At 37.6% G+C, this 20,436-nt stretch overlaps 1 protein-coding gene across 2 annotated transcripts; it reads right to left on the bottom strand.

Annotated features, from left to right (window-relative positions):
• Positions 1 to 13,967: 13,967 nt before the first annotated feature.
• On the bottom strand, positions 13,968 to 20,436 carry LOC113358614 (carbamoyl-phosphate synthase small chain, chloroplastic-like). 2 transcript variants are annotated; one of them, XM_026602217.1, is made up of 11 exons: positions 20,359 to 20,436; positions 19,961 to 20,178; positions 19,727 to 19,859; positions 18,313 to 18,401; positions 18,172 to 18,232; positions 17,997 to 18,064; positions 17,738 to 17,866; positions 17,419 to 17,528; positions 16,986 to 17,333; positions 15,848 to 16,013; positions 13,968 to 15,534 (listed from the first exon to the last, which is right to left on the bottom strand). In XM_026602217.1, the coding sequence occupies exons 2-11, from the start codon at positions 20,124 to 20,126 to the stop codon at positions 15,482 to 15,484; spliced, it is 1,323 nt and encodes a 440-aa protein (XP_026458002.1). In that variant the 5' UTR covers positions 20,127 to 20,178; positions 20,359 to 20,436; the 3' UTR covers positions 13,968 to 15,481. The 2 variants fall into 2 exon arrangements, with proteins under 2 accessions (XP_026458002.1, XP_026458003.1); XM_026602218.1 differs by having other exon boundaries at positions 19,961 to 20,164; positions 20,359 to 20,402.

The raw sequence follows: 20,436 nt of genomic DNA, 5'->3' as shown, positions 1-20,436 counted from the left end.
AGTGAGTAATGACTTAAGCTTCTCAAAAGCCTCTAAACAAGCATCATCAAAGACAAACTTAACATCTTTTGCAAGCAAATTGCAAAGAGGTCTAGACATCAAGCTAAAATCCTTAATGAAACGACGATAAAAACCAGCATGCCCTAAGAATGACCTAATATCTCTTACGGTTTTTGGGACCGGTAAAGTTTTAATAAGGTCAACTTTGGCTCTATCCACCTCTATACCCTTTGAAGATACGATATGCCCTAGAACAATTCCTGAACGAACCATAAAGTGACATTTCTCCCAATTAAGCACTAAATTCTTTTCCTTACACCTAGTCAAAACTAATGACAAATGATGCAAGCACTCATCGAAAGACGAACCAAACACTGAAAAATCATCCATAAAGACCTCCAAAAACCTTTCTCCATGTCAGAAAATATGTTCATCATGCAACGCTGAAAAGTCGCAGGGGCATTACATAGCCCGAAAGGCATGCGTATATACGCAAAGGTACCAAAGGGACAGGTAAAAGTGGTTTTCTCCTGGTCTTCTGGGGAAATAACGATCTGATTATATCCAGAGTATCCATCTAAAAAGCAGTAGTGACTATGTCCAACTAATCTCTCTAGCATCTGGTCGATGAAGGGAAGGGGAAAGTGGTCCTTCCTAGTGACCTTGTTCAATTTCCTATAGTCAATACAAACACGCCAACCCGTGGTCACTCGGGTCGGGATTAACTCATTGTTATCATTCTGGACTACAATAATACCAGATTTCTTGGGAACAACCTGAACGGGGCTGACCCACTTATTGTCTGAAATAGGGTAGATAATGCCTGCATCTAATAGCTTAAGAACCTCAATTCGAACTACTTCTTTCATATTGGGGTTTATTCGACGTTGCATCTCCCTAGAAGGTTTGGTGTCTTCCTCTAAATAGATCTGATGCATACAAACAGTAGGACTTATACCCTTAATGTCTGCTATGGTCCACCCTAAAGCTTCCTTGTTGTTTTGAAGGACGGTTACTAGCCTACTTTCCTGATCTCTATCCAAGTCGGAAGAAACAATCACAGGTAAAGTCTCAGACGGGCCTAAAAACACATACTTCAGGGTATCTGGCAATGGTTTTAGGTCCAACTTAGGAAGCTCTTCTAAAGAAGGAACTAGGGTAGACTTAGAAACTGGTAGTGGTTCGAACTTAGTTTTCCATCCATTACTAGTATCTAACAAAGGGGTTGAATCTAACAAAGCATTCACCTCATTAATCACATTATTATCATCAAAATCAATCCCAAAGTGAGCTAGGCACTTCTCTAATGGATCTTCTAACAAAGTGTTTGGTAATGACTCCTCGACTAATGTTCCTATCATGTTCACCTCTTCTATATTCGAGTCATCTAGTTCAGAGGGTAGCTTACTAATCTTAAAAATGTTCAGCTCAATAGTCATATTACCAAAAGACAAATTCATAACACCATTTCGACAGTTAATGATCGCATTGGATGTAGCTAAAAACGGGCGACCTAAAATCACTGGTATTTGGTTCTCTGGGTCAGGGACAGGTTGGGTATCTAGGATAACAAAATCCACTGGATAAATAAACTTGTCAACCTCTATGATAACATCCTCGATCACACCAGGAGGAATTTTAACGGACCTATCAGCTAACTGAAGTGTCATCTTGGTAGGTTTCATCTCACCAAGTCCTAGCTTAAGGTACACATGATATGGAAGTAAATTCACACTGGCTCCTAAGTCAAGCAAAGCTTTCTCAACATGGTACTTACCTATTGTACAAGCAATGGTAGGGGACCCTGGGTCTTTATACTTAGGAGTAGTGGTATTCTGAATAATAGAAATCACATGACTAGCTATGAAGGCTTTCTTCTGGACACTGAGCTTACGCTTTCGCGTACACAAGTCCTTAAGGAACTTGGCATAAGAGGGAATCTGCCTGATTGCATCTAATAATGGAAGGTTGATATTAACCTGCTTAAAAACCTCCAATATATCATTAAAGTTGGACTCCCTCTTAGTCGGAACTAGCAGCTGTGGGAATGGGGCTCTGGGAACAAAGCCGGGCTCAACAGGACCCTCATTGGTCTCTTTGGAGACTCTATCAGTCTCCTCATTTTCTGGCTCAGCAGGGTGAACTACAGCATGTTCACTATCAGGCATGGCAACCTTATTGTCAACCTTCTTTCCACTCCTCATGGTTGTGACAGCATTCACATGATTGCACGATTTCTCTCCTCTAGGGTTAGGATCAGTATGACTAGGGAACCTTCCTTCTTCTCTCTCATTGATAAACTTAGATATTTGGCCGACTTGAAGCTCTAATTTAGCAAAAGACTGGGCACTATTCTTAAAATTCTGTTTGGTTTCCTCTAGAAAATTACCCTGGCTTTTTACTAACATTTCATGTCTTTGTGATAGCATCTCCTGGCTCTTCCTTAATATACTAAGGGTTTCCTCTAAGCTAGCTATTCTATTCTCAGATGGGTTCTGGGTCTGACCTGAAGAGTTCTTAGTATAACCAATACCTGGGGGAGGCTGAGAATTACTAGACTGGCCTTGATTCTGGCCCTTAGACCAAGAGAAATTAGGATGGTTTCTCCAACCAGTGTTGTAGGTCTCTGAGTAGGGGTCAAACTTCTGACGGTTTTCAAACCTAGCATTGTTATAGACAGCATGGGCTTGTTCTTCACTAACCTGACCTTCCCAAAATGAGTTATCGGGATCTATTCCACAACTAGAGACTTCAGAGGCTCTATTAGGTTCAACAAGGGACCTATTTTTAGACTGGCCCATTTCCAAAGCTTCTAACCTTCTGGACAAAGCAGCAAACTTAGCATCTGACGCAAAACTCGTATCTACCATATTGGTGCTACTTCTATTGACCAAGAGTCTTTTAGGGGGTTCAACACAAGATTCCCACTGTTGGGATTTTTCAGCGATAGCTCCTAAGAAGGTAAAAGCATCATCAGCATTTTTACTAGTGAACTCACCAGCGCACATAGACTCAACCATGGCTTTGGTCGAATAGTCTAAACCATCATAAATAATCTGTACGAGTTTCATATTATCAAATACATGGTGAGTACACTGAGATAGGAGATCATTGAATCGCTCTAAAAACCTATAAAGAGACTCTCCCTCTTGTTGCACACTAGCACTAATTTTCTGCCTAACAACTGCAGTTTTATGCTTAGGGTAGAATTTCATATAGAAAGCAGCAATAAGTTCCTGCCATGTTTCAATGGATTCAGATGGTAGGTTGTTCATCCAGGTCTTGGCTTTATCTCTCAAGGAAAAGGGAAACATCTTAAGTTTCAAGACTTCATCAGTAAGGTCTTTTATTCTAATTGTCCCACAGATTTCCTCAAAGTCCTTAATATGGAAATAAGGGTTCTCATCATCTTTTCCTAAGAATATAGGGATCATCTGAAGAATACTAGGTTTTATCTCAAAATTAGCCGTAGTGGCTGGCAATTTAATGCATGAAGCTCGGTTGGTCCTAGTTGGGAACATGTAATCTTTCAAAGTTGCCATCGTTGGCACAACTGGAGTACTAGGGGTACTTTTATCACTCACAGATAAATTCTCAAAACTGAAGTTTCCAAAAACAGGGCTCTCCAAAGAAGAGTCTTCGAGCTCCCTGCTTAAATCAGAAGAAATACTAAGTTTTTCGCTAATCAATCGACCTAGAGTATCTCTTTTCCAATCCCTATTAACAAAATCGGGCATACACTAAAAAGAATTCAAAAATAAATAAAAATCCTAACAGGAAGGTTCTAGCAATCACACAGCAGGCTGACTCGACTTTACCACAGCAAACCTAAAGATTTCTAACAAACAACAAGCATGATGGCTCCACTTAGATTGTTTCTAGACCAGCTTCTAATCCTTCTAAAGGGAATTCGTTACAATTTAAGCAAACCCCTCTGGAATCAATCCGAGTTAAAGCAAGTTGAATCGAGGCGAGGGAAGCTCAGTGGAGCTTTGATACCCAAAACCTCACCGATCCAATGCGGCGCAGTCACGCATTCAACTCGCAGAAACCGTCGAGAACTTCGAGGTGTGCTTAAAAGAGTAACCAATATTTTTCGAATGATTGTCCTGTTAAGCTCGATACCCTATAGGTCTCTTTCTAGTCCAAATTTTAGGCTTAGGTTCGCTTTAGGTTTCGTTTTCCTAAGGCGGGCAAGAAGGGAGCGGTGATGAAATCCGAACCCTTATCTTGTTTAGGTCAGGCCTTGCCCTTTACTAGGAATATAAAAACAGTCTGGTTCGTCCTCAAACAATTATCACCTTAAGGAATACAGTAACCCGCTTGCAGGAGATTCGCGAGTGTTTCGATTGGACTTACCTCCCGTACCAGACGGGGGATGAACCGTTGAAGTCGACTCGGGCCACGACTCCTATGTCATGTACGAACCCGAGAGGCCGAGACGATATCGTAATCGTCGTCCTTCCCTGCACACAGTTTGTATTTAAGGGTACCCTTCCGTAGGGTATAAAAATAAAATAAAAATAAAGTCCCAAAGTTCACAGTCCAGAGTCCAAAAATAAAGTGCAAAAACAAAAATGAAAGCCTAAAAAAAATAATAATAATAAAACAAAAATCTCTCTTTTTTTTTCTCTCTTTTACAAAGAAAATCTTCTTCTTTCGCTCCCAAACTTTAAGTAAATCACCACAAGCTTTGGAAAAATTGTCTTTCGCTCCAATCTTCAAAAATCTGCAAGGAAACAAAAAAAACCCAAAAACGTAAAGAAGAACAAAAATAATAATAAAAATAAATCTAAAAAAAAAAATGCTACCTAAACACAAATCCGCGTCGGCGACGCCAAAAATTTGATGGTATTTCAAAAGTGATTGTAGTTGTAGTGGTAAAAAGGGTCTTTTCAGACTTGTGAAGGAAACAATTTTCAAATTTAAATTAAACAAGCAAATAAATAATTCAAAGCTTTAGAGAAAAATACCAAGACTAGGATTCCACCATTGACCAAATAAATAGTAAACTCTAAATAATATTCATGCAATTCTATCTTTAAAAATAATTCTAATATTTGCCTCAAATATATTTTTGAAGTAATAGTTGTAATCAAAGAGTATAAAACATCAAAAGTTTTTTAAAACCCAGCATGCTTCATCAAATTAATTCACAACTATTCAATAAAAACTATTATTTCAATTCCAATTCCATGCAAATAATCCAATAATAATATTGCAAATAAATAGTAAAATTAGAATTATACCAATTAATGTGGAACAATGGCTTCCTCCGTCGCCTTGGCTAATGGGTTTAGCTCCTCATCCCGAAAACACACTCACAAGATGTATTCATGGCTAAATAAGTGTTTTTATTGATGAAAATAATTGATAATTGAAGTTTGTAACGCTGTAATAGTGTTACAGCGTCACTGTTACAAAAGGGTAAGTGCTGAAAATAATCGATACAACACAAGTGTTGTATAAAAACGACACAGCGAGTTCGCTGTTTGCACTGTTTAAGAACGACACTTCGGTACTGCTGTAATGAAGAACACGGATACTGCTGTTTAAGACTGTTGAAGAACGACTGACTCTGCGAGTCTGTTCTTCGTGTTCTTGAAGCTCTTCAATGGCAGCAGCAGCAGCAGCACTGTCTTCTCTGTAATCGCTTCTCCTCGGCTCTCCTGGACTCTAAACTCTCTCCTAAAGGTTTCTAAAAACTTTCTTATGACTCGACCCAACCTTTTTATAACTCAACAGGGTCATCAAATCCCGATGAAATCTCCTCTTTTTCTTCTCTGCGTTTGAAACGATAATCAGTTCTGTTTAGTTTTTTCACGTGCTGTTAGCTATATAATAGCTACCAAACTCTTCCCTAGACTTGAATAGGACCATGTACATGTTAATCCAGCGTCAAAGTCCTCCAGAAATCTCTCAAAAATCTTCTAAACTCGAAACAGAACACGTCTCTCTGTTGAGACTTTGAAACCCTCTATCGGCCATTCCACCCCAATTGGCCGGGTCCAATTGATTGTACTGGGCTTGTAAGGTCTTCTACAGTCCATACAAACCGATTTCGGCCATTGAATCTCTTTGAAACTGTCCGGAAATTCAAATCTAAAACCATGCAGACTGATGCCAAATTTTCCCGCCATTTTCCTTAATTTGAACTTTGAAGATGACCTCCCCCTTATCCAGTTCCGGTCTCCCTTTAGCAGATGCCTGGAAATGGGTCACCCCTTAGTAATTAGGTTACCCCTTATCCAAAGTGAGAGTCTGTATAGTAATTTTTCCCCACGAGCGCAAAAACCACTTTTTAGCCAATTTCGCCGCAAAAGCTTATTTCTCCAAAAATACCTACAGGGACATAAAAAGCCATAATAAATATAAAATCGAGCACTAATAATATATACAATTGAGATTATATAAGAGACAAAAATGTGCCTATCATGCAAACAAGTACATAATGTAGTATGGGCATATAGAACAACAAGGAGAGAAGCCACGGGAGTATCACCTTTCTATTTAACATATGGAGTAGAAGCGGTGTTACCAATGGAGATAATTATCCATGCAACAAAGAAAGAATCATGGGAAAAGAATTTAAGCGCAGATTTAATTCGCACAAAACTTGATGATCTAGAAGAAACGAGAGAACTTGCTCTACAACATATGGAAAATTACCAAAAAAGATTGGCCAGAGAATACAACAAACGTGTTAAAGTTAGGGAATTTCATCCATGAGAATTAGTGTTGCGAGAGATACCAATCTATCAAAAAGGACCATATGGGAAGCTAGAAAATAAATGGGATGGACCATATATCATTAAAAGGATAGTTGGAAATGGAGCTTATAAATTGGATGATCCAGAAGGGAAAGATACAGGTCACAAGCTAGATCGTCCCTGGAATAGGTTGTACTTAAAAAAGTATTACCCATAAAAGCTTGCGATACTATTCGTAGAAAGACGGATATATGAAAGATATAAGCGTGAAATATTATTCGCTTGAATCTGTATGTACCGTTTGGTGGAATGAATAAGATTAAAGATTTCCTTTTTTCTTAAGAGATTCTCTTATAACTAAGAGACAGAAATAAGACCTTAATAGAAGGCATCAGAGATAAAAATTCTAATTAGTGAGACTAGGAATCCGAATGTGGCGTGCAACTTAGTTCGCATACATGCAAGAGGCAAGAATAAGACCTAAAGCACGTCATTTTCGGGTAAACTAGTATGCATGACTCAAGGGAAATCCATACCAACCCTGGAACTTGAGTCATGGATATTTGGGATGAGAAAAACGAAAAATCCCATCCGGGAAGACGCCTAAATCGAAAGATTAAGGTAATAAGATCTTCCCAAGGAGTGCAGAAACTCGATCAGGGTGCCGAGGTACACGGTTGAGTCAAGAGTGTGAGGGAAGTTGGAGCCTACTTTACCACTCTTGACAAGTCCTGACTATGATGCACTCGGTCCGAAAATACCCCACTTAGGGTGCAGTCTCGTAACCATAAACCTTATCGGTAGAGGGAAAAGAGACTGCGAAATCAACTGGTTGTTATATTACTGGATGGGAGGATCCAACCTTAACCCGGAAGAGGTAAGCCTCCTTGAAGGGGCAACTAGGGGGTAGATAAGGACAGCACCCTCCATTAGGGAGCTGAATTGTGTCAAAGACGTAAATGTCATGAGGCTTTTTACTCACGGGAGTATTAAGGCTTATCGCATTTACGCACAAGAGAAAACCTGAAGAGGTAATAATACAAGAATATGTTAAGACAACATCAATGGGTCGATACAGTAAAATGTAAAGACGTCCTGCGATCTCGTCGCACAGAAAAATGAAGACAGGCAAAATAAGACCTTTACTTAGGAAAGCACAATAAGACCTCAACAGAAAAAGAAAATATACTTATCTAATTATATGTTTATTTTGCAAGATAATTAAAATAAAGTAAGAAAAGTAATTTTCCACACTTGTTTCTTACAAGACATGTAATAAGAGGCAAGTATGGGATTTCAAGTGAACAAATTTTATCTCTCTTTTTAAGAAACAAGTTAAAGCAAATTCAAAGTGTATCAATTTAAGAATCATTAGAAGAATCTCCTTGATTAACTATGGGAACTTCAGCATCAATCGTCCGACTCGAATCTGGATTAGTGGCTTCAGCACTATCTTTATCATTAAAATTCGCTCGGTCAGATTTATCCTTCTCGGACAGACCTCTTAGGAGAGAAGCTTCATTATCTCCTTCAGGATCTTTTTCATTCTCGATCATAAATTCGTAGTCGCTATCTGGATCAGGAAATTCTTCATCTTCGCCTACATCAAGAGGAGGGATAGTTACTGGGGGGGAGTTGTCCGAAAGAATCCCATTAACCAGAGTTTGGGCGCCAATATGAGCTTTGCGATAAGCTTTTTTCTCAAGGTTTCTAGCATTAATCTCCAAGAAACTTTGAAGATGCGAAAGTCGCCTACGCACACGATCTCGAGAAGTAGAAAATGAAACTTCAAGGCTTGTGCGATCCTTCTGAGTTTTATCTAAGTCATATCTCAACTGGGAAATGGTGGCCAGATGCGACTTTTCGGACTCTACAAAAATAACATAGAGTTAAGACTTATACAATTAACGTTTGAAAAAACAAAGAAATAAGTAGCATAACATAAAAAAAAAAAATGAGTAAGGCATTCAACTTTAAGTGACTACCTTCCTTCTGCGAGAGGAGGGATTGAGAAAAGGCGAGGGCGTTTTTCTTCATATTATCCATAGTTGTATCAAAGTCATCGCCAACAGAACTATTGAGGCGGCACCGAATCTTCTTTTCATCAACAGAAAGTAAATGGTGCTTTTTCTTAAGGAGATCATGAGATTCTTTTAACTGGTTATATTGTTCTCGAAGTTGATTCATCTCTACAGTTTGATTTATGTTGCTTTGAATAATCTTTTGGTTTTGAGTGCTTAATTCCTCAAAAGATGTTTCGTATTGGGATTTCAATGAGCGAAAATCTTGTTCTCGGTCATCACAAGTTTTATGAAGAATCAGATACTGATGCGAAAACATCGCTTCATTTTTCAAAAAAGAACGTTTCTCCTTGGAAAGTTAGAGATTTTCCTCTGATAAAATTTGATGTATTAAATTAGCACTATACAGCGAATTAGATAATTGGGAGATCTGCGAATTTAATGCTTCATTGTCTTGATTTACATGAGTATTTTCCTGAGTTAAATTATCAATATGATCAAGAGAATAGGAATAATTGTTCTCTAATTAACTTATTTGAGTCTGCAACTCTTCGTTATTCGCACGGGTATCTTCAGCAAGAAACTCAAAATGATACCTCCCTGAAGTTCGCTTCCGGTTTAAATCTTAAAAATACATGAATAAATTTAAAAAATGAAGATAAGGGAAGAAGATCATTAATAAGATAGATTATAAAAAAGAAAGATAAAAACTACCCCTAAGTTTCTTGATTTGGTTATGAAGCGCCTCTGAATCAAAAGCTGCAACCTGAAGTTCTCCCTTTAATATACCAATTTCCTTCTCTAAAGAAGTATTTTGACGCGAAAGTTCCAAGTTAGAGCAGCTAGATTCAAAACGCCCTTCGGCCAAAATCAGTCGACGATGAGATTCCTAAGAAGAAATTCTTGTTATTAACAAGTATGCGATAAATTCTTGTTAATGATACGAGGAGTACTTACCAAGACATCTAGAGCAATGTGAACATTTGGATCTATCTGGGCATAGATCTCTTCTCTTGAAGATTTGTCAGAAGGAAACTTGCACAATAATTTGCTCAGAGCAGAACAAATCTGAAGTTTAAAAGGATCATTGGTGGATAAGTGAGCAATGTTAAGAATCTAGGACAAAGCCTGGGAAGCCAATTTTACATTCTCCAAAACTTTCTCCTCAAGAGAAAGAGGTTTTAATAAGAAAGAGAGATGTGGGGAAGAAGAAGATGCAGAAATGGAAGAAGAAGGAACAGTGAACTTCGCAGGAATATTCACATTTTCAAGCGAATAAGTATTTACTAAGGTTGAAACAGTCAGTTCAGTATCCGAAAATATCGCAGAGGCAGGAAAAGGAAAATCATTTACTCTCATATCATTAGCAGCATTGTTTTTAGGAAGAGAAGATTCTCTGAGAGGAGAATGAATGTTCGCAGGAGTAGAAACAAATGAAGAGGAAACATGAATACTTGTAATAATTTGAGTTGGAGGAGTGGTTTTTGAACCGAATTTGGGGATAGAAAGATTGGAAATAAGTGTTGTAGGCTTACGAAGCTTCTTCAATTTAGGTTCTCTTTCATTCTCTATCTCATGATCGGAACCCTGCGAATAACAGCACAGATAAGAAATAGAGGCAACAATATTGTTTAATAAAAACAAAATATTTCTTACTCATTTGTTCTGCGAAGGATTCCTTTTGTAAGATTCCTTATTTTTTGGATCTAAAGAAGATCTAGGATTACTGACAGTTATCTTCATGCCACCAGCAGGAGAATTTGTTCTACAAGCAGTATGGGAATTAGATTAATGATAAGATGGAGGATAATCAAAAGAAAAGAAGATAGTTTCGAGAAATTATACTTACTTTTGATCGGGATTCATGAAGGAAGATGATGATTAAGTAAACAATAACAGCAATACAAAATGATGATGATCAATTGATCAATAAATAGGTTGAAGAAGGTGACCGGTTGAAAACAGGACGTGACGGTAACAATGAAGATGACACGTGTAGAAAATAAACTAAAATTGCAAAAGAATGTCGGCAGGATGGAATTTGAAAAGATAAGCATGTGCGATGAGGCAAGTTGAAAATTCTCATTTCGCTCATTCTGCGAAGGGAACGAAACAAGAAGAGGCAAAATGTAGGAATAGAATATCGCACATGTATTATATGCGAGCAAAGGAGAATCAGGTGTGTGCGAAGGTCGTCGCTCAACTGAGATGTGGTGACGTATTGAATGATGTCATCCTAGTCACAAGTAAAGTGTGAAGATCTGTACGAAGCTTGTAGAGTCTGCGAATATAACTAATGTACATGTGTGATAATAACGCACAGGGATTTCGAAAATAAAGGATCTCTTAGCTGTCATCCACTATGTAATAACCTATATAAAGAGTAGATGGTTCATGTAAAGAGAGAGTTCTTTTTAGAATCCTTAGTCAAGAAATCAGGAGAGAGAAAGATTGTAGAGAGAGTAAACTTAGAGTTTCCATTATCTTGTGATTTTGATTAATAAAAAGATGATTTACATTGAGATCGGTTAATCATTGTTGGATGGGTACATTATTTATATGTCCCTACTTTTGACACCCAATAAATATATCCTTACACAACAATAAATTTGTCCCAACTTTTTAATAACCTTACCCATTTAAAATTAGATTACCTTAATATCCTCACCCATATAATATTTTTCTTTATTTCAAAATGGAACAAATTTCTTCCTCTACCACTTCACCACCACCACTAGCACCACCACCACCAACATTCAACTACCATTTCACCACCACCGTTCAACAACCACCACCTACCAACCGCCACCAGCACTAATATTTCACCACCACTCCTTCACCACCACCATTACACCACCACTAGTTCGCCGCCATCGCCGCCACCATTGGTTCAGATATTTTTGTATCAACAACAGTAGTTGATCCACATATAAATAGAATCAACGGCAGAAGTTGATCCAGTTTAAGGGATCAACAACGATAGTTGATCCCAAAAAAAAGGATCAATAGTAGAAGTTGGTCCAATTTAGTGGATCAACAATGGTAGTTGATCCACTAAATTGGATCAACAATAAAAGTTGATCCATGTAAATAGAGTGAACTTGGCTTGAGTCGAACACGCGTCATCTGACATAGAGTCAGTCATGCTACCATTGCACCACAAGTTCAACATTGGAAGAAATATACATGATTTAAGCTACAAAGCATGATTTAAACTACAAGCATGATTATATTTATCCAAGGAAATATTGTCAACAATAGGAGTTGAAAGGATCAACAACAGTAGTTGATCCATAAAAAATTGGGTCAACAACAGGAGTTGATCCCATAAAATGGGTCAACAACAACAATTAATCCCATAAAAACATAAACATCATTCAAAGCAACATTTATCACTGCCCTAACATCCACCACCACTGCCGCAAAACACAAATAACCACCACTACAACTATACCTTCCACCACCATCAAAAACATCCAACACAAATACAATTATAATAGTGTCATTACCACCAACCTAAAAAAAGGCGTCAACAACAATAGTTGATCCCATTTAGGGGATCAACAACAGTAGTTGATCCAATAAAAACTGAAGTAAGTAGGTTACTGAAAGGACAATTGCTATACCTGGAACACCATCAACATATTGAACTCGATCTCGAACACAGATTCAAACCTCCATTAAAATAGCACCAATAGTTCCCATCACCAACTGTGACCCAAATCAAACAGAAACCTCATCTTCTTTGGTGATCTAACTCGATCTCGATCTTAATTTCATCTTAGGAACTCTAATTTCACATTCCATTCTTCAATCTCTCAGTTTAGATTTCACAACAACAGAACATATTAACCTTAATAGATTTGTTGATAGCGGTTGCGAAGGTAATGGAGGTGATGGTGATGGTTTTGGTGGAGGAACCCGAGATGATGATGATTCTTTGATAATCTAACTCGATCCCAATCTTAATTTCATCTAAGGAACCCTAATTTCACCTTTCGTTCTTCAATTTCTCAGTTTAAATTTAACAGCAGCAGAACATATTGACCTTAATAAATCTGTTGATAGTGGTGGCGGAGGTAACGGAGGTGGTGGTGCTGGTTGTAGTGGAAGCGATCAAGATGGTGGTGGTGATGGCAACGATGAAGATGGTGGTGGCGACGGATATGAAGATGGTGGTGAGCTCGATCGTTTTTCTCCGGATGAGAAATAAAGAAGATAAGAAGAAGCAGAAATTGGATATATTTGGAAATCCCTAAATTATTGATGGGCCCCTGATGGGCTTATAGATAAAGAGGGACATAATTATTATGTGATAAGGATATTTATATAGACCATCAAAAATAAGGACAATAATTCAATTACTCTCATACTTGTGTGGTTGTAGGATTTCCTAAAACTATGGACCCTTCTCGTTCAACATTCATGTGTAATAAATATTTTCTGGTAAGAAGTTGAATTTTCTTATCTGCTTTTTATTATAATGTACTCCCTCCGACCCTATTATAAAGACGGAGTTGTAAAAATTTGTAGTCTCATTAGACAGACAAACTTTCAATTTCAAGATGGATTTTTCCATATATTACCCTTATTTATTATAGATAGTTATCACTACAATTAAGTTAATGTTTCTAGTGTTTGAAATTGTACAAAAGATAAAACATGAAAGAGGATGAAAATGTAGGAAATCAAAAAAAAAAAATGTTCTAAGATAAAGTAAGTAGGTGGAAGAGGTAGTGGTACTGGACTACCGGGGTCTATTAATTCAAACTAAGTAGAATTCAATTGGATGGATGTACTGCAGAGGGGTCAGTCCTTTAAAAAAAGACAAAAACTGAAATGAGTCACAATGTCCTTCAATTGGATTGATAAAAACTAAAGAAATGTTTCTGTCATAAAGCTAGGGTTTTACAGAACTAAGAACAAATGTCATTGTGCAAAGACTCCAATGTCAATGTGGACAGATTTCTGATCATTATGTAACATGGAGGAACCTAATATCTGTAATTCAGCCTTATAGAATCCAACACCCAAATGATGATCTTTAGAAATTGATTGAAGAAATCTTAACAAAATAAAAGGAATTAATCGAGAATTATCAAAGTGAAGGGGTAAAAGAAGAAATGGTAGTTACTAGTATGGATTTTAGAATGGATGATCAGTCATGTTAGTGTTCTGTCCAGCTAAAACATTTACCCCATTAAGAAAGATAGAACAAAGAAAGGGAAATTACAGATAAAAAACTAAACTTCATTCAAGGAAATAAGTCTTTTTACAACAGAGATTTAAGTTCCTACCGGCTACCACCAACTCATTCCTATTTTCCTTCTTCTTCTTCTACTACTAACTACTAACTACTACTACTGAAGTGAAAAAAACAGTCCTTGCTGCTACTGCTAGAATTACTACCAAGGTTTTGTTGCAGCTGTTTTAAAATTAACCAAGTTCTCCTGTTCTTTTAAAGTGCACCTCCTGACCTTAGACTTGAGATTCTGAGTTTCTGTCTCTTGAGTCTTTGCATTAGCTTCCAACAATATCATCTCTTTTCTTAACTCAGACAACCTGTTCTCAGTGAAATGTGCTTTGACTTCTAAATCTTTCATCTTTGATTTAAGTTCTTCTTTGTTTTCTCTGTTAACTATTTCATCTGCTGCAATACTCCTGAGCTCATCAAACTTCTCCCAGATCTTCTTAACATCATACCCCATCTCTTCCAAAGTTGACAGTTGAGAGCTGTAATCCCATGTACCTTTGTAAAACTCCACCGGATCTACAGCTCGAGTAAAAGTAGTAGCGAGATGAACAAAGTCCAACTCTAGTGCTACCTTCATAGCATCACGAATACTAGGAGAGTACTTCTCGAGTGGCTTGAAATGTGGGTTCTGATGAGGGAAAGTTCTGAAGACTTCCTTCTTAGTAGTCTCAAATTCATCGGAGATGTAAAGACAGTGAGTGTAGGAACCAGGTGATATGCTGCTCAATGGAGAACCTTGTTGATCAGTTGAACCAGATGAAGGAGTAAGAGAGATCTTTCTTTTGAGAGGGTTCTTGCAGGGAACTAGTGAAGACATCTTGGCTAGTGGCCAAGTTGTTGAAGATAAAGGGAATAATACTATTACAGAATTAGAGAAAGCTGTAGACTTGAAGGGATATTTCCTGAGAGAGATAAGAAGAATGATTAATGGAATACAGCTGTAGAAATAACCTCTTATCAGAAAAAAGAACACTATGCAGTGGTACTTTTTCACTTTTATCTGTTTATGTAATAAAATTTCTGCTTTCCTTGAATAGTTCTGTAGTGCAGTGAGCAGCGAGTAGAACGGTAATCCCGTTTACATCCACCGATGATTAATCTCAGCAAAATCTGATATGATAGCGCAGGGAAGTGGAACAGAACATAATAGGGTCTGGTTGGTCAAGTCATTGAATGAAACCCTACAATCACTGAGGGATGGTTAGTCGAGAAATTGGGAAATCTACAAGTTCGTTTTCTATGCTAGTGTTTTAACACCCATTCGGAAAATCATACACCTTTTTCACAGTAAGTGGTTTGATAATTGGCCATACAATGCAATATAAATGTCAGCAAGGAGGAAAAATCACTACAAAAAGATATAATACAATGAAGATGAAGCATTGAAAAAACAAAAAGAAAAGAAGGGGGCTTGAGCCTTCAGGAGTATATGCGATCCTGTGAGGTCAAGCAACTTCCACCAACATTGCAAGCTTTTATGATGTAGCTATGGTGTCTTATTCTGCTTTCTGTTTCGCTTGCTCCATCATACTGATGAACTCCCCAAAAACTGTTGCAGGAATCATCATTTTAGGTCAGGTTTCATAACATAAGGATTGATGTTTACCTACAAAGAGAGATAAGAACTAACATCCTTCTCATGCAATGGGTGGCAAACACAACTATGCATGTGGTCACAGGGTTTGGACCAGTCAATTGGCTGGCCCTGTGAGTCTTTACCCACTAATGTTAAACACGTGATTTTAGAGTTTAAACTGAGACGAGGGGAAATAAGGCTGACCAATTTATAATTAGTCTGTAGATAACACATGCAACATAAATGACAATAAGTGTGCAGGGGAAGGGAGAGATTCGTCTTTTACCAGAATCGGAATCATGAGGTCCAGGAGATGCTTCAGGATGGTATTGAAGTGACATAATGTTTAACGCAGGAAACGCCAGGCCAGCACAACTTTTATCATTTAGGTTGATGTGTGTCATTTGTGCACCCTCAGGAAGTGAGTCAGGATCTACTGCATAGTTGTGATTCTGAAAATTTAACATAAGAAAGAATCAATACGAAGGAGCAATGCAATTCCCACCGATTAACTACCATATACATTCAGTAGGTAGAGTCAAAATTGATATTGGCATGCTATCAACCATAATAGTAGGTAGAGTCAAAATTGATATTGGCATGCTATCAACCACAATAGTAGGTAGAGTCAAAATCAACCACAAACGAAAAAAGTTGCAGTTTTCCATTATAAGCCTTAAATCAGTTTTCCATTATAATAGTAGGTAGAGTCAATAATAATGTCATGAAATTCAGCAAATTTCATACCGCCCCACAGAGACACCATTATAAGGACATGCTAATCCTAAATACTGGAGCAGCATAAGGTGGTTAGCCACATATACGTATAGATTTATACTTGGGAAGCCTGATATACAGCGGAAAGCTATTCAAGTAGTTTCGTAAAAGAGGTTTATTGTTGTTTTACAAATGCTTGCTCCCTGTAAATGAGCTTTTGTAGTTTTTACGACCTCCCCATACAAAGAGAAGAAACTCCAGTTCAAGATTTCGTTCATAGTGTTTTCCGTCTATACACCAACCTGTTAATGGGATCGTGTAAAGATTTCTTTGTATCTACAGATGTAACACCTAACGGTCCTCAACCCACATGAGTAAAACATGCTGTGCAAAAGAAACAATTGGGTTGCTAGTTTGCAGTTCAACTATGGTGTACTTATCTATAATCCATGTCACAGAACCAGATCCGGTACATGATTGACAATCTACTGACCCAGAAAAGGTATGCTTCATAGCAGAACATTTATTAGCCTAGCGCTTATTCCGACATATTGATTTTTCAAATAAATGTACGCACACTATATAACGCCTTTGTATAATCACATCAGCTGCTATATTCCAACCAACATATTTTCATTGTGTACTAATTGTCTCATTAAACCTAGATAAGTGGTGGCCGATAGAGGTAAAGAATATGTTAAACAAACCTGAGCACTGATCTCAACACGGTTTTTCCGGATATCACGGACAGGATGGTTTCCTCCATGATGTCCGAACTTCATTTTAAAGGTTTTACCTCCAAGTGCTTGGCCAAGCAGTTGATGACCCATGCAAATACCAAAAACAGGAACTTTTCCAATTATTTGTTTTACTGTCTCTACAGCATAAGGAACTGCAGAAGGGTCTCCTGGACCATTGCTAAAAAGAACTCCATCTGGCTTCATCTTTAGAGCCTCTGAAGCTGGCCATGTTGAAGGGACGACAGTGATTTTACATCCAGCAGATGCCAAGCGCCTCAGTATGTTATGCTTGATCCCAAAGTCATATGCGACAACCTTCAATCCGCCATACAACAGTGGTTCAGAGACTCCAGCAATATAATCATTACTACATAAATAATATTTGAGTTTTGATACCTACATGAAACCTCTTTCCAACACCACTGGCAGTGTTGAATTCCCACTCAGAACCTGTCTTATCTACCCACTCATATGGAGCAGAGCAGGAGACACCGCTTATGAGATCAACACCTGCAAAACAGTTTTGACACCACATTAGACTTCATTATTACAGCAGAAAAGCATACATAGACTCTTGCCTGTTCCAACCTTACGCAGAACAAATTTTATGGCCTCTGCTACAAGATATATTGTGGTTTCAGTGACCCTCCGGAGAAAAAGGAGGGTGTCTGGGGGATGTTTGAGAGTAAGCTTCACGAAATATATCAACAGAAACTTACCGACGATACTCCAGTTATGTGACATTTCAAGAAGATCCTTGTCAGTTTTTGAAGCATCTGTGCTCAGTACACCTCTGAGACTTCCATCTTGTCTTAATCTACGAGTAATTGCACGTGTATCCACATCATCTATTGTTTTTAATCAAAAGGAAAAAACATATACATTAGGCAAAACTTCTTGAACCAGAATCACAATATTCTCGTATCCAAACGCGCAGTAACATAAACCCTAAAGTCAGGATTCCTATATAAAACTTACATATTCCCATGATATTCCTTTTAGCCAAGTAATCACTTAGATGTTCTGTGCACCTCCAATTTGAAGTACTAGATAAAAGTATAAATTACAAGATCAGAAAGGTAATGGATATGGGAAAAAACATGCATATTCTTAAATTTTAACGCAGTGCTATAGCAAATATAAGAACGCATACCTCATACTTAAACTACGGACCACTAGGCCGGCAAGGAAGCATTGTTGTGATTCTTCATCATCTGCTCAGAATGGCATCCCAACTTTAAATTTAAATAGTAGGAGACAAAATTTTCCACTATTTTATACAAGTAGGACTTACCAACGTTAATTCCTGTATTGCCAATATGAGGATTTGTCATTAAAACAAACTGGCCAGCATAACTAGGGTCTGTCAAGATCTCTTGGTACCTAGTGAACCAAGATAGGCAGGCATCAAAATCTGGGTCGTTGTGTAGTGAATACAGAAAGCACAAGGATTGTAACTGATACATAAAAATGCAAGATAAACTCAGTAACCAGCAAGATTAAATGAACAGAGTTTTGCAAACTACAAAATGAACCGAGATTCCAAATTCAAAATCTTGCACCAAATATAGATTGCCGCGCGTGACTGCATAAATTCATAACCCCCGCAACTTTTTATTTCGAAACACTAAACAATAGGACGATAGGACTCTAGGAGCAAAAGTTGCCTTCTATTATAGTAAAATTTCCTTACTCTCCTCAGTATTACACAATACGGTGAACTCCTTCAGTTGATGTATATGCTCATCACAAGTGAACCATGGAAGTTGGAACTACAATAGATTATATAGGAATAAGCAAGTGGTAAGCCAACAGACGGACCCCTACAGCATATTTAGCTTATAAATCCCAGAGACATATTTAAGGACGCTAGACATCCCCAAAAATAGCATTCAAAATCTTTAACATGACAGCACCTAAGAAAATTCAAGACACTGTATTGGAAAGAAAGAGTAATTCAACTAGTCAAAAGCTTTACAAAATACTAATGACGCCAGATCCAACGCAATTTGCTTATCTCAAGAGAAATGCAGCTTGGGTCTGCTAATATTACTTCAGCCAACTCAGCTTGGTAAGAGATATTGCAATTGCATATAAAGCAGACAATCTAAGTAATCCCACAATCTGTAGCAAAGTCAAAGACCCAGTTACAAACTTACAGCGACCAAGTGCAGATGATCTACGGTCTATTTCCTAGTACACATGTAGCAGATGTTCTTCCAACTACTAGATCAGCATAACAGGCACCAAATATTTAGAACATCTAAAAATCCTGAAAAGAGTCATCAGAATTTTCCAGTTAAAGATACCTTAAACCTATACTGATTTCAAAATGGTGAGAGGCAGGCAATGGAGACCGGGTTGGTCAGCAACACAATGCATCTTCTTTAAGAAAAAATGAAATTTCTTAACTAATCAGTCATACAAAAGAACCCATAAACAATATTTTAATTTCCTTACAAGTTCTATTCCAAGTCCCATGAAACAAAAGATAGATTTGCGAGTAACTGTAATGGCAAAACTTAACAACTGTACTGGTTATCTTCTTGTACTAAACAATAAATCATTTCCCACTTGACAAGCAATAACAAATAGTTTGGGCATACAGAATCATTCTCTATGTCAATCTTCCGATGCTGCTAAATGTGATCACATTCCTCAAAAGATAGAAACCACATTTGCAAATACAAAGATAAACACTAACTTACCCTGTCAAGGATGTATTGAAGACAACTTCACCAACTTGGGTTCCTGAAGCACCAAAAGATTTAGCATTCCATACCGAACCATCTTCAAGTACAAGTCTTGTATCTGCTATCTTCCATGGTTTTCCCTTACGACCTACAACCTCACAAAACAAAAGAAACCATAACCTGAAATTAACCAACAAAGAAGAAATTTAAGACTTTGAATTAAGTAAGAAGTGAACATTATTTAAGTACCTTGAGTTGTATCAGTAAAGCTATTTGAGGTAGACAGAGAAGCAGAACATTGAATGACAGTGAAAACCCTAACAGCATTTCCAGTTTTATGTTGAGATGTTCTTCGAGACGAAGAGCCGAATGAAGGATTACTCAACAGTGAAGTTGTAGCTGCTCTTGTCGCCATTTTTGTCTCTCCTCTCGCCCTCTATTTTGTGATTGTTGCTGAAAAGACAGGACTAAGAAGTGACCCCAAGTTAGAATAATCCCAAAAAAAAAAAAAAATATATATATATATATATATACAGAATAAAATACGTTGATGCTGATGCTGAGTTTACAATGTTACGAACACTGAAAGTGAATCATTTTAGAATAAATTGAATCTGAAGGTAAGGGTGAATTGAAAAAACTCTGACCTTTTTGAGTGGAGATTTCCGCAGCTTGGAGAACAAACTGAGCTTAGAAACACCAAAAGCAAGTTAAAAAAAAAAAAT

Source organism: Papaver somniferum, chromosome 3 (assembly GCF_003573695.1).
Source record: "Papaver somniferum cultivar HN1 chromosome 3, ASM357369v1, whole genome shotgun sequence".
NCBI classification, from domain to species: domain Eukaryota; kingdom Viridiplantae; phylum Streptophyta; class Magnoliopsida; order Ranunculales; family Papaveraceae; genus Papaver; species Papaver somniferum.
Note: the sequence above shows the minus strand (reverse complement) of the source record. Positions and strands in the feature narration are given on the sequence as shown.

Bases quoted from the DNA above. Each gene is read 5' to 3' on its own strand.
- LOC113358614 (XM_026602217.1), bottom strand. From the start codon at position 20,126: ATGGCGACAAGAGCAGCTACAACTTCACTGTTGAGTAATCCTTCATTC. The intron at 18,402-19,726 runs GTAAGTTAGTGT...TTGGTTCACTAG, and splicing joins TTCAATACATCCTTGACAGG to GTACCAAGAGATCTTGACAG. The intron at 17,529-17,737 runs GTAAGTTTCTGT...ACTGTTTTGCAG, and splicing joins ACATAACTGGAGTATCGTCG to GTGTTGATCTCATAAGCGGT.